This window comes from Python bivittatus, unplaced genomic scaffold, assembly GCF_059951505.1.
Source record: "Python bivittatus isolate LINGU-HERP-01145 unplaced genomic scaffold, Pbiv_v1 ctg000210_np1212, whole genome shotgun sequence".
NCBI classification, from domain to species: Eukaryota; Metazoa; Chordata; class Lepidosauria; order Squamata; family Pythonidae; genus Python; species Python bivittatus.
Genome location: NW_028277053.1, coordinates 11,438,140 through 11,451,919, shown reverse-complemented (window position 1 = coordinate 11,451,919; position 13,780 = coordinate 11,438,140). Strand labels below are relative to the sequence as shown.

The following is a 13,780-nucleotide window of genomic DNA, read 5'->3' as shown; positions in this document are numbered from 1 at the left end:
CTCTTACAGTAAAGTTGGGAAAAGAGAGGAAGAGGAAGAGAGAGAAAAAGAGAGAGGGAGGGAGGGAAGGAAGGAACCAACCAACCCACCCATTAATTTTTTTAATCTGTCCATTAGAATTATCTATTTTCTACTAGTCTTAGTTCATCTGATTCCCATTCTGAAAAAAGTTAGCTCAGGCACAGTCATGGGTTATCCATCATCTCTATTAAAGAAGACAAAAACAAAAAATGTATTTAGAACCTGTAAATATCTGCATGTAAATAATTAGTATGCATTCAAATTTGTCAAAAGATGTTGTGTTTAACTTTGTACCAGAAAGAGACTGTGTCTGCTTTTATTCACTAAGATTCATTGAAACATACAATTTGATCAGGGATGCCTAAACTTTTGTATGAAACCATATTTAGTTTAGTATTTTGTTTCTGTCCAATTTCTCTACCTTCCTTTAAAATTAGTAAAGTCCCCTTTAAGTCAATGTCGATCTCTGATGACCAGGGACACACAACTGCAGTTTATTTGGCAACAATATGGAAGTGGTGTAAAAATGTGGAGTCCTTGGGGTTCTCTGAGCTTGGTTGTTTTCTTGCAAACATTTCATTACCCGACTAGGTAACATCTTCAGTGGTGTAAAAATGTGTCCTGGATCTCCCAGGCTGCCCTCTTTTTTCCTGAAGGTCTCCCACCCAAAAAAATAAAATAACCAGACCCGACCAGGCTTAGTATTTTTGGCTCAACAAAGATACCTTTAATGCTGCCATCTTCCCAAAGCTTAACAGCCTACTGGTTTAAATTCCTATTTAAATAATGTTTTGCTGTTCTGTTGGTTTTAATGATCTTTGCCATATATTCCTGCAAATCTCATGCAGGGCAATTGTCCCTTAATTCCTACATAGGTTGGAAGTGGCTAACTGTGCAGCTGTACTGACCTTTGGGGGCACCTGGTGCTAATGATTAAGGTCTGCCAACGAATCCTGATTATATTTATAATATTTAACATATGAAGAAGCTTCCATAGCACATTATCTTAGTTAACTTCCTCTTCTGTTATTGCAACACTCTTCTAAAAAAGGAAGTCACAGAGCATATAAAGAAAGTTTTTAGAATACAATTCTGTAGTTTTCAAACTCATTCCCATCTAGACTCTTCTCTTTTAAACTGATATTACTGATATTACATCTCTTTTAAACTGATATTACTGATATTTAAACTGATAAACTGTGTTAGACTGCAACTCCATCATCACTAAACAGTCTCACCACTGCAATGCTTACAGCTATTGTAAAAGTTTAGTTTTCTTACAGAAGTAGTCAAAAAATAGCTTTCCTACCAACAGTGTTACTTAGAAGAAAGCCCCACTGGGACTTGCTAACAGATAAACTATGGTATTTCAAAATTACAATTTCCCAGACGGAATTAATGTTTTTACTGCAGATCAGCAAACTAAGTTTTCTATTTTTACTAATGTTTAAAGGTTCCATGACTCTGTGTGTGTGCATGTGTGTGTGCGTGTGTGTGTGTGTGTTTTATATATATATACACATACATACATACAAGCTACTATTGAGTCTGCACTGGATCTCTTCACAGTACCCACACTTTAAGTCTGATGCTTAATAGTACACTAATATCAAAATGATTCAAGCAATAGAGGTACACAATAGGATTTTTTTTTAATTAAAAGCATCCAGGTTTGAATTGTTTTTCTTTATTAGGAACTGCTCACAGACTTCATTAAGCAGTGGAATATCAGGTTAAATAAATAAATAAAGCTCTGCGAGCTGGCAACATTTAATAGTCCATAGTTGAACTTAAAAAGGCATACAGGGTTGAATTTAGTTAGTATATGGATGGAACACCACCAAGAAATAGTGGGGTTGTATCAATGATCAATCAATTGACATTGTTGTATCAGTTGACATTGACAAATCACACAGCTGTATCCATGAAGCCACCAACATGAGATCTCAACTCAAAGGAGAGTATATGAATCAACTTATAGCCAAAAAAAGTTCCTAAAGTGACACACAGTTTAAAAATTATATAAATCAATTTAGTAGGGAATAACCATCTTCAAAGCCATAAATAATGGCGCTAATTAAATTCAAAATCATTAGAAGTCCAAACAGAACAGGCCACCTGAAATTACATAAAGACAGAGCCAATTTAACTTCCTTAAGAAGGAAATGCTGCAAGAAGGACCTATGCTATGTTGTTACCAACCTCACTTCTCTTGCTGACAATACACACAGCAGGACCTCTAAACTAAGTTGAAGGCATCCATATGTGATTACAAGCTTACACCAAATATTCTGTCATGTGTCATTCCAGAAAAATGGTTTGTAGTAATTTCAGCAAACACTCCAACCAAATCAGTCAGATATTTCAAATGAATATGTCAGAGAACTCAGAGAGTTTTCCTTTGAATACTGTCCCAAATTTCCATGGGATTTTTTTAAAAAAATCTTTGTTTAGTTAATGTAGTATTCCTCTTTAAAAGCAAATAGACCACACAAAGCACAAAGCACATCCAAAATATTTATATAGTTCTATAAACAATATAACTGAGCTCATAAAATGACTAAATTTGTAACAGTGCAGCCAAGATTCCACTAAAAAGCCAACGACAAAACAGAAATCCCATTTTGCCCAGGGGAAGCCCTTAGAACTACCCCAGTCAGAGCTAAAACTGGGCACCTTTATCAGGGCTGTCAAGCAGAAAATATATCTTTTAGCATAAATTAATTATGACTATAAGGTCACAGCTGACAGTTTCTGTGACTATATGCAACAAACCCAACATGCATATCCTTCAAGACTTTGAAGCCTGAGCCATTGGGTAGGCTGAGCTGGTTTGCAAGTTCATTTATCCAGAGTTACTGAAAACAATTTTCCAAGCAAAAACTGTGACCAGAATATTTGGATTTGAAAAATGATGACCTTCAAGTTATATATTTTTGACTCTATCTCACTTAGCATTTACAATGTTCAGCCATGGTACTCTAAAAAAAGTTTTGAAAGAGTTGATAAGTTTTAAAATTGTGTAGGGAACAAGTAGAATTACTTATTTCACTCTTTCAACTGCTCCTTATTAAAAAAACAAAGCTGAGCATTTTCTTTCGTTCAGTTTTCTCTTCCTGGATTTCTATAAACATTGCATAAATTGAGCATCAGCAGTTTAACTTAATGTGTTCTCTAAATTGCTAGGTTACCTGACCACCTAAAAAGAAATTCCCAGGGTAAGCCATGACAGTCCTTTATAGGATGGGTTTGTTGAAAACCAGGAGTATTTGACCCAAAGTGAAGAGAACATCAATTCAGTGTCAGAGAATCCAGCCTGGTATTTAATATGTGGAACACATGCCTGTTACACATTCATGCGTAGCACTCCAGAATGAACTGAGTTAGGGTAAGAACATGAACTGGAAAAATCCCTGTTATATTTCCACACTGGCAATTAACCCCTGAGATAGCTTGAAGCAAGTTGTTCTTTCTCGGTCATCTGAAACATGAGGATAACAGAACTGGCCTACCTTACAGACCTGTTCTAAGGGTTACTGCTCTTTGAATATTCAAAAGATGCTACATATGTACTTAAGGATAATAATTAGCAAGAACCCCAAACACAGAGCCTTCAGATCACATCCCTGCATGTGATTTACCGTATAGCCATTTTACTCTAAAGGAGTCATATGTGTCTATGCAGAGGAAGTGAATCAGGGAACTGGGCCTCCACTGAAGCAATTATTTTGGTACATTTAAAATGGATATATTTGTACTCTAGATAGAAAGCAAGGCAATGCTATAAAGAGCCTTCACATTTTTCACTCAATACAAAAAGCCTTAACTATTGGTTATCTAGAGAGCCAGCCTGCTTAAGGAAACACAAACACAAATGCCAGAACAGTAAATGCTGATTTGTTGCCCCATCCCTTACTTTATGTACATATAAGATTTGTAATAACAGTATAAGATCACATTTAACATTTATAGATCATTTCTGAGTGTTCAGAGCCATTTGCAAAACATTATTTCAGAAATGTACATTAAAACATAGCTTTACTAAGCAATACTGCCTCATGTTAATATTTCACTTTTTCTCCAAGAAACTCAGGAAGACCTGTTCATGGATTCTCTTATTCTTTGTCATTACAACAAACTGTTGAAGCAGTTTTACCAATGAGGAACAGGATGTGAAAAGAGCTTCTGCTTTAATCTACCTTAATTAGAGTCTTTTAGCTTGGCCTCCAACAAGCATGCTGGCAGGAAAGAGGGTACTGCCTGCTCCAGTATTTCTAAACCTTGACAACTTTAAGATGCGTGGACTTCAACCCATGTTGGCTCGGGAATTCTGGGAGTTGAAGTCCACGCATCTTAAGAGTTGCCAAGGTTGAGAAGCACTGGCCTACTCTCTAGGAAACACCTTCCAGCTCACCTGAGCAAGGCCACCTACAATCTTAACAGAAAGTCTGAAGACTTGCAACTCTGGAAAAACATAAATAACTGGCAATAAATACAAATTATAAAAAATATTGAAGAACCCACTTCCCCTTTTGACTATTCAATTTCAGATTATGTGCTTATGTGCTTCTTCTTACAATCTAAATTCTGAGTCTCAACAATACAAATCCATGGGAAGGGAGTGAATCTGTGTTGCATATGGGGGCATTATCTAATAATTGCTAATAAATCTTATGTGGTATGCTTCAGGTAGCACTGCAAAATGTAATAGCTCCTGTTATGAAAAAATTAAACATTTTCTCTAGCAATCATATACTCCTGATTTCAATACTGGAACACAGAATAACTTACCAATCTAAATTACTTCCTTGAGCAACACCTGACTCTCACAACAAATGAGCCAAAAATGTATTTGTTGCAATATAAACTAATAATCTGGAAAGAACTAAACACCATCACCATGGAGAGTTATTATCCCTCTTTGAAATAGCCATCTTTCTCTACTATGCAAAATGCTGTCTTAAGCCATTTTTTGAAACGGACTATAAAGGCCAGAAGCTGAAACCTGTTTTGTCTGATCAGAAAATGTGCATAAAACAGATAAAAAAAAATAAGGCACTGGGGGTGTTAAACATCCAATTTGGATTCTGAAATTCTGAACTGCTATCAGTCTATTTCAGAGTTGTATTGATATGCTTCTCAGAGGCCATACGCCAAAGAAGATAGAGCTACATAAAGCTGTTTGAAAACTAGGCAGGGGACAAACACTGAATACCAATAATTAAATGATATTACTAACTCACAATCAAATCATTAAAGTGTTACACTTTAACACATATGGTTCTTGTGCCGATCCCCATATACCTTAATTGACCCCCAGATTTAAAATAAGTATGTGGGAAATTATATCCATTCTCATACAGACATTCACCAACACGTATACCAGTCATCTCATACAAAGAGATGGTAGGGCAAATTCACAGAGACAGAGATAATGGGAGAGGCAAGGGAGACCTGCACCTAAACCCCTAGAAGGTTGCATGCAGCCCCTCTGTATCTATGCCCTATTTAATTATTTGTACTGCCCATAAATATTTGCCCAAACCAAACATTTGTAAAGAAAAGCTTCCACCAAAGGAATTATATTGAAGACTTCCACAGCTCAAGATAAGGAAAGAACTAAACTGTCCACAAATTCTATGTACCAGAAACTTTTAAGGCATCCAAACTTGTCAACTATATGGCTCACAAACAGACAAGGGTCAGGAAAGGTGAATAAATGTACATAGGATTCCCTTTCACTAACCATCAAACATTCAGAAGAAAAAAGATAGTAAAGCAGGGGTATTAATCTTTTGTTAATTTAAGTATCTAACAGAGCTTCTTTTGGATATTTCTTACCTGTTGCTCATCCTCCATGACATTACTGGCAAATTCAAACATCAAGTCATTTTGCTGTACCACTGCTGCCATAATAAAGCATTCCAAGATCTCAATTTAGCATGGAATAAAAATGCTTCTTCAGCATTAAGAAACAGAATTTATCACCAGGAATGAGTTGTATGGGGCAGGAGACGTTGAAGGGAATCAAATGCCAGGCAGAAATTCTTATTCCGTCAGTCTTCCTTTTAAAGTGACGTTTTAACACTGTTTCTTGAAAAACCACTAAAAAAAAAAAGAAAATTAAGTCAGTATGAATAATCAAATAAAAATACAATAAATACAGATATTAACTTGGCCATGTTTTGATTTTATAGGACTTCGTTAGCATTTCTTAGAAACAGACAAGAATAAGGGATGAATCTTACAAAATGTGAAGCACATGTCTTCTGACGTGTCCCCCCCCCCCCACCGACCCCCAGAGCTACCAGGAAGAAAGTTAAACACTAACAACCCTGACTGAAAACTCGAAATGCGCAGTCCAAAGGAGTATGATATACCAAATGCTAGCGGATCCAGTTTGCAATGCTTTTGTTTTCCTTTCCAACCAAATATCTCTCTTCGTTATACTCCTAGAATATATTACAGGTCAACAATCTTTCAGAGGTGTAAAACACTTCTCGGATCCACTTTGTAGCTGAGCAGATACTGGGGCATTTTTTTTTCCAGTAGTATGAAAACGCACGGTGAGTGCATTCTTATCTCTAACACTGGCTTGTAAGCAGCAGGAAGGAAACAATGACCACGTCATGGCAAATGAAGCATGCAAAGAACTGTATGCTACAAGGGCTTGATAAACAGAAATGCACCAAAATGGGCTATGTTGGAGGAGGACTTTTAACTCCCTCCTTCTAACCTATGATGTATAAGGATCAGCTAAATGAGTACAGCCGGAAGTGATAGGCTGTATCACAGTTCTAAACCACAGCACGATTAAAAACAAACTGATCAAGGTAGGGAAGTATAGGTATTAATTCTTGTCAAAATGTTGGTGATGCTCTTAATGTCTTAAGCATGCTTTTCCTACAAGCCCTTTTTGGAAAGTGAAAGAACGAAAAGGCTTCGCTATTTTTATTTTGTATAAATGCTTTGTACTGATTAAATCGCTACTAAGCAAAACTACTGACATGCCTGTCAATCTTCTTACTCAATCACCACTGTAGATGGGTTTTAACTGTTCTCCTAATAGTGAGAAAGAACCAAACCTTAATTCTGCAAACTTCCTCAGCTATAAAAATGATGCCAGTACCTTCTTAGCAAACAAACCCCAGTGAGGCAGGAGCATGTTAAATAAATATATTGATCTTGGTTCTCTTCCTTCTATATCTACTTTCTGTCAGAGCAAGGTGAAAGCGTCTGGCAATTTGAGAAGGAACCTAGGCTCAAAGCAAGCCTTGCCTATAATATTGTTATATGGAACACTGCCACATGAAATATGTCACCTGCTAGAATTAGGACAATGGTAATTTCTTCTTTAACCCTATCTCAATTTGAGAGCTTCCAACATTGGAGACAATTTTAAGGCCAGAGCCCCTCTAAATTGGCAATTCCATCTCTCTAGGACATATGAACAATACAGTTGCACAAAAAAATACTGTATTACATCAGCTATGTGTTTCAAAGGGTTTGATTCAATGGCTCCTACCAGTGTGGTTATTAATTCTATAGGCAGAAGGGCTTTAGAAAATGGAGGTTAAACATTAGATAATTAGTCTGCAAATCAGAAGTCTGCACCAACAAAAGTTCTGCATCAACTTTTAAAATGCAGATTATTTTAGGATTACAGTTCCTTAGGAATAAGGCTATTTTGAAATAATGCTTGCACATCCGATGCTATGGTAAACATACAGTCTTCCTCAAGTTGTGCGCAACTCCTGTTGACTTCATGGGCATATTTTCTGGTCAATAGTTTTCTGACCAATAAAGCATAAGTGGTTTGACACTGCCTTGGCATCTAGCACTGCTATCATGCAAAGATTAGGAATGGGTGTGAATTATATTTAGTTTGGATAAAGACCTACCAAACTCACAGCTATGCTAGGACATGAGACAAAAACAACATGAGATTAAAAGAGTATGCAGAAGGGAAAAAAAACTGAACTTTGAACACTTAGCTGTTAAAAATCTGGATGCAAGCCCTTGTATATTCACACCTACCATGCTTGTGGTATTGAGTCAGTTACTTCCTCATTTCTTTGACATACTTCTCATCTTTAATATTTGTAAGACATTTAAGTTCAGTACAGGTACGTGCAAATTGGTAGCCCTGGACAAACAGTATGTTTCAATGAAGCCCTAATGAACAGAAGCTGATATAAACCACTACATAGTACAAAGGTAAACACAATACCTTTATTCAAATTTGAATACATATTTACAATTCGTGTGTTGTTTACAGATTCAGAATAAGAAAACAATGACCGTGATAGTACAGAAATGTGGAATCCTTCCAGTCAGTACTTTGGAACATCTTCATCTTTCAACTTCCAAATATTTCCTGTAATCAGCTGAGAGACTTTCTATTCTTGCTTCTGGAATTTTTCCCACTCTTCCTTGCAGAATTTTTCTACCTCTGAAATATTTGTAGGTTTCCTTGCATACACTGCATGTTTGCAAATCAAATCAAGTCTTTATTATAGATCTCCCAGAGATGTTCAATAATATTCAATTCTGGGAACTGTGAAGACTATTCTAAAACCTTTATCTTACTTTCTGTATTTCATGGTTGATTTGGAGGAATGTTTAGATCACTGTGCTCATGAACCATCCAATCTCTTTTCAGCTTCAGTTTCTTTAGTGACTGGGGGACTTTCTAGAATATGTTGATATTTGATTGAATCCATTATTTCTTCCACCCACAAATATTTTCTATGCTACAGGTTGCCATACTATTCCAAAGCAAAGCCACTGTCATGCTTAGTGCTTCAACTGCCTCATAAGATGTTGGATATTTCAACAAAACAATCCCAAAAATACCTCAAAATCAACCATGAAATACACACAGAAGAAGGAAGGAAGGAAGGAAGGAAGGAAGGAAGGAAGGAAGGAAGGAAGGAAGGAAGGAAGGAAGGAAGGAAGGAAGGAAGGAAGGAAGGAAGGAAGGAAGGAAGGAAGGTGGTTGGTTTTGGAACAGCCTTCACAGTCCCCAGATTTGAATATAACTGAAAATCTGTGGGGAGACCTCAAACATGCAAACTATGCAAGGTGACCTAAGAATATTTCAGAGATAGTTTTGTGAGGAAGGGTAGGGGGAGAAAATTTTTCCTTCTTGAAGATGCTTAGCTGGCTACAGGAAAAGTTTGGAAGCTGTTATTCCTGCTGGAGGAGATGTTCCAAAGTACTGAGTGAAAGAATGTCCACATTTCTGTATTATTATATTCACTGTTTTCTTATTCAAAATCTGTAAATAACTACACATAAATAAGTACACATTCAAATTGGCAGAAATATACCATGCTTAACTTTGTATTATATAATGGCTGTGTCAGCTTCTGTTCACGTTGGCATTCACTGAAAGATACAATTTGACCAGAGTGCCTATATTTTTACTTGCAACTGTATAATCCTGTCTAAGCTATACTTACAAAATATGCTGAAGGCAGGTTTTGTTCAGTTCATTTTTTACAAGATCTTATCAAAATTTGCAGGTTTCATCACAAATAGGACCAGAAGTGTGAGAATGAATAGATTCACCATCTCTACAAGAGAACATCTACACATCTTGATACAATGGCAAATTAATCAAATTCAGATGGATTTATTTGTTACTGACTGATTGATCTTCCTATTAAAAACAGCTAGAATGGAAAGAACTCAGAAAGGAGGCGTCAAAATGGCTAACTCTGAACTGATAAAGCAACCTGATTCTCTCTCTTCCCCCTTCTACAACTTAACAGAATGCCTTGCAGGAGGACAGGGCTAAAGTTGGCTTCTCGGCACAGTGGTTGTTACTTTTACCTATTCCTCCTCTGTCCTCACTGCAGCCTAACTTGCTAACTCAGCATTTGTTTATGTGCTATTCCACTTTCTACCTAAAACAAATGTGCAATCGTATATGTGGCCTACAGTTTCAGTCGGTACATATTTATAGAACCTTGCAGGTTGGGGGGCAGATGCTGCTTTAACAGCATGACCATTTTAGACAGCGAAGCAGGCTCTTTCACAGTCAGTCTGTGGTACAGTGTGATGACTAAATCTTACCCCCGAATGTTCCCATCGGGCTTGCTAGTGATGCGCTATGCAGCCATCAGAAAAGCATCTGGATTCAGACTTGATGTAGCACCAAACCTGGTGTCAGCTGCAACCAATAAAATTGTGGCTGATTTTTTCCCCCTTGTTTCTGAAGCAAGTTATACTATTTGCTGGATTTTTTGGAGGCACGTCTCTGCTCCCTGTATGCCACAGGGCAAGATAAGAGCCAGAAGCTGCTGACTTAACAAAGCAATGTTAAATTCCTTTTGTGGATGATTGGAATGAGTTAGAGTGGTTCAAAGTTGGTCTCTGCTGACCTAAAATGGAGTCTTAGGTGAATGACTCAAAGTCGGGTACAAATTGGCTAGATCACAAAATTCTTCCTTCTTCCCTTTCACTTACAGAGACAGAAAAATTCCCTATCCCTGTGATCAGCAGAAAATATATACATATTTTTTTTTTTAAGTCCCTATCAGGTATGAGATGGTTGATGGTTGGCTGTAGATCTACTTTTTCTGTTAAAAGGCTACTCAGAATCGAAGTGAAAGATCATTTTTCTTTATTGATAGCCACCAATTTTATAACAGTTAAGCGATACTGTTACTAGTTTGTACAATAAGCTTATTCGAAATTTCTCCCTAGTTATTGCGTAAAGCATAAATTCCTAGTACACAGAAACCCTACCTTTTCAAAGCTGCACCTGAACCTCCCAAATGTTATAAACACACATTAAATAAAAATACTGCCATTACTACTTTTCCTCTGTCTCTATTCTCCTCCCCATTTCCATTCAGGGTTGTTGTAAGACGTACAAACAGTATAATATAGTCTGCAACATCTAATTAGACAACACAGAGCATTTGACAAGCTAGGATGCAACATAACAGAAAATGCCTCATGTAGGCAAAATTATTAGTTTTGTGTGCCAGCAAAAACTGGTGTTGGAGAAGACTCCTGAGAACACTGTGGACAGCCAAGAAAACAAATTGATGGATCATCAAACAAATCAACTCAAAGTTCTCACTTGAGGCACAAATGGCCAGGCTCAAATTATCCTGCTTTGGACACATTATGCAAAGACCTAGTTCTCTGGAGAAGGCTCTGATGCTGAGAAAGGTGGAAAGAAAGAGGACGACCAGAAGCAAGGTGGATGGACTCTGTTACAGTGGCAATAAGTGCACTGTTGGAAGACCAGAAAGACCAAATTAGGGATAGATCATCATGGAGAAAATCTCTCTATGTGGTTGCTAAGAGTCAACAATTACTTGATGGCACATAATCAATCAATCAACAATACTGAGTATTTCATCTCTAAATTTACTCCCAATTTTTGCAACTACTTTCACTATTATAGGACACTGTTTGCTCACACAATATTCTGAGCTGCAATTAACTTTGAGCACTGAAATGGGCGCTCAGAAAAATGTCTGGTTAATTTTCAATTTCCAGTGTACTATAACTAGAAGTATAACTAGAATCATTTGTTTACCAACTGTGTGGTTTGGAAGTTGAAAAGCTGGAAGCAACTTTTTCAGTGCTCCCAGCATATTACTTATAAAATCTTCAAAAAAAGGAAGGTCAAAAGTATTCTCCCTTTATCTTTACTGCCAACCTTTTCATCCAAGAATCTTAAGGGAGATTCATCATTTTTCCCCTATGCACCAGGCAAGGGAAGATGCCACCAGGATCGTGCAGATTTCCCAGGTGTACTCTAGTGTTACCAATACCCACCTACCTCACTCTGAACAGTGTTGGGGCTGCTGGAGACCTTTACCAACCTAAAGATTCCATATTGGCCCTTCACAGAGAGAATGACAACTCAGCCCATCTTCCTAATCTGATGCATTGCTTTCTGCTCAATCATGACTACAGGGTGGTGGTGGAGGAGGAGGAGAAGGCAGTCATAGTGAAAGACAAAATAAAAAAAGCAATAGCCTACAGGTTCTATTTAAAGTTTGCTGTAAGCAGTCTTCAGAAAGAAAAAGGCACATATACATGTATGCCCATCATGTTCCCTTTTGGTGCAAGCAACATTCTATACAGTACAGAAACAGAACAAAAAATACTGAATCAAAGAAATTAAACTCCTAATTTAAGAAAAAGAAAAAGAAGCATAGCTAAAACTAGTTTGCATCAGCACTGTTCATTATACATCACTTCACACACTGCCTTGTGTACATCAACATCTTACTTCTCTCACTTTGAGGATCTCCTCACCTTAACCCAAACACAACTATCTTGGTTTTCCCTTTCCTCTCAACTCATTCACTCTTCCATCACACGTTTCACAACTCATCTCACATTTATCTATATGAGCAAACTAGCTCAAGTACTTTTTCCACTCACTTGTATATTCAGTACACATTTGCTCAACATTCATTTATATCTGACGCCATCTCTCTTCTTGTTTCTCTCCTTTTCATTACCATAAATTTCTCACTACAGACCATTTAAAACCCATCTTTCTATCAGTATTTGCATATCATAGTAGTTCTCTAACCATTTTCCATTCTTCAGTAAACATTCTATCAAATTAATCCACTTCCTCTAGTTTTTTGCTGTTTATGTATAACTTACAATTGTTGACTCCATTCTTCATGTCAAACACAACTAACTTGGTCTCTGAAATATTTTCAGATCCACACTCCTCACCATACCTACATTCTATCTAATGTTTACTGGAACTCATTCAAATCATCAACTAACACATCATCTGCATAAAAAAATGCAAGTACATACAGTCAGGTCCAGAAATATTGGGACATCGATACAATTCTAACATCTTTGGCTCTATACACCACCACAATGGATTTGGAATGAAACAAACACAATGTGCGTTAACTGCAGACTGTCAGCTTTAATTTGAGGGTATGTACATCCAACTCAGGTGAACGGTGTAGGAATTACAACAGTTTGCATATGTGCCTCCCATTTGTTAAGGGACCAAAAGTAATGGGACAATTGGCTTCTCAGCTGTTCCATGGCCAGGTGTGTGATATCCCCTCAGTACCCCAATTACAATGTGCAGATAAAAGGCCCAGAGTTCATTTCAAGTGTGCTATTTGCATTTGGAATCTGTTGCTGTCAACTCTCAAGATGAGATCCAAAGAGCTGTCACTATCAGTGAAGCAAGCCATCATTAGGCTGAAGAAACAAAACAAACCCATCAGAGAGATAGCAAGAACATTAGGCGTGGCCAAAACAACTGTTTGGAACATTCTCAAAAAGAAGGAACGCACCGGTGAGCTCAGCAACATCAAAAGACCGGGAGACAACGGAAAACAACTGTGGTGGATGACCGAAGAATTCGTTCCCTGGTGAAGAAAACACCCTTCACAACAGTTGGCCAGATCAAGAACACTCTCCAGGAGGTAGGTGTATGTGTGTCAGTCAACAATCAAAAGAAGACTTCACCAGAGTGAATACAGAGGGTTCACCACAAGATGTAAACCACTGGTGAGCCTCAAAAACAGGAAGGCCAGATTAGAGTTTGTCAAACTAAACATCTAAAAAAGCCTTCACAGTTCTGGAACAACATCCACAGTTCTGGAACAACATCCTATGGACAGATGAGACCAAGATCAACTTGTACCTTCTGGGAAGAGAAGAGTATGGAGAAGGAAAGGAACTGCTCATGATCCTAAGTATACCACCTCATCAGTGAAGCATGGTGGTGGTAGTGTCATGG

The 13,780-nt window shown here is 37.5% G+C and overlaps 1 protein-coding gene across 5 annotated transcripts in view; it reads right to left on the bottom strand.

The window, feature by feature from the left end:
* The window catches only part of ELF1 (E74 like ETS transcription factor 1), a 76,445-nt gene that overhangs the window by 33,081 nt on the left and 29,584 nt on the right, over positions 1-13,780 (bottom strand). For 2 of the 5 annotated variants that reach the window (XM_088139492.1, XM_088139493.1), the window contains exon 2: positions 5,863-6,126. In XM_088139492.1, coding sequence (XP_087995618.1) covers positions 5,863-5,934 — 72 coding nt within the window. In that variant the 5' untranslated portion in view covers positions 5,935-6,126. Of the gene's footprint in view, positions 1-5,862; positions 6,127-6,352; positions 6,548-13,780 lie in introns of those variants that run through there. The other 3 variants (XM_007441023.4, XM_088139494.1, XM_088139495.1) reach the window with 3 other exon arrangements.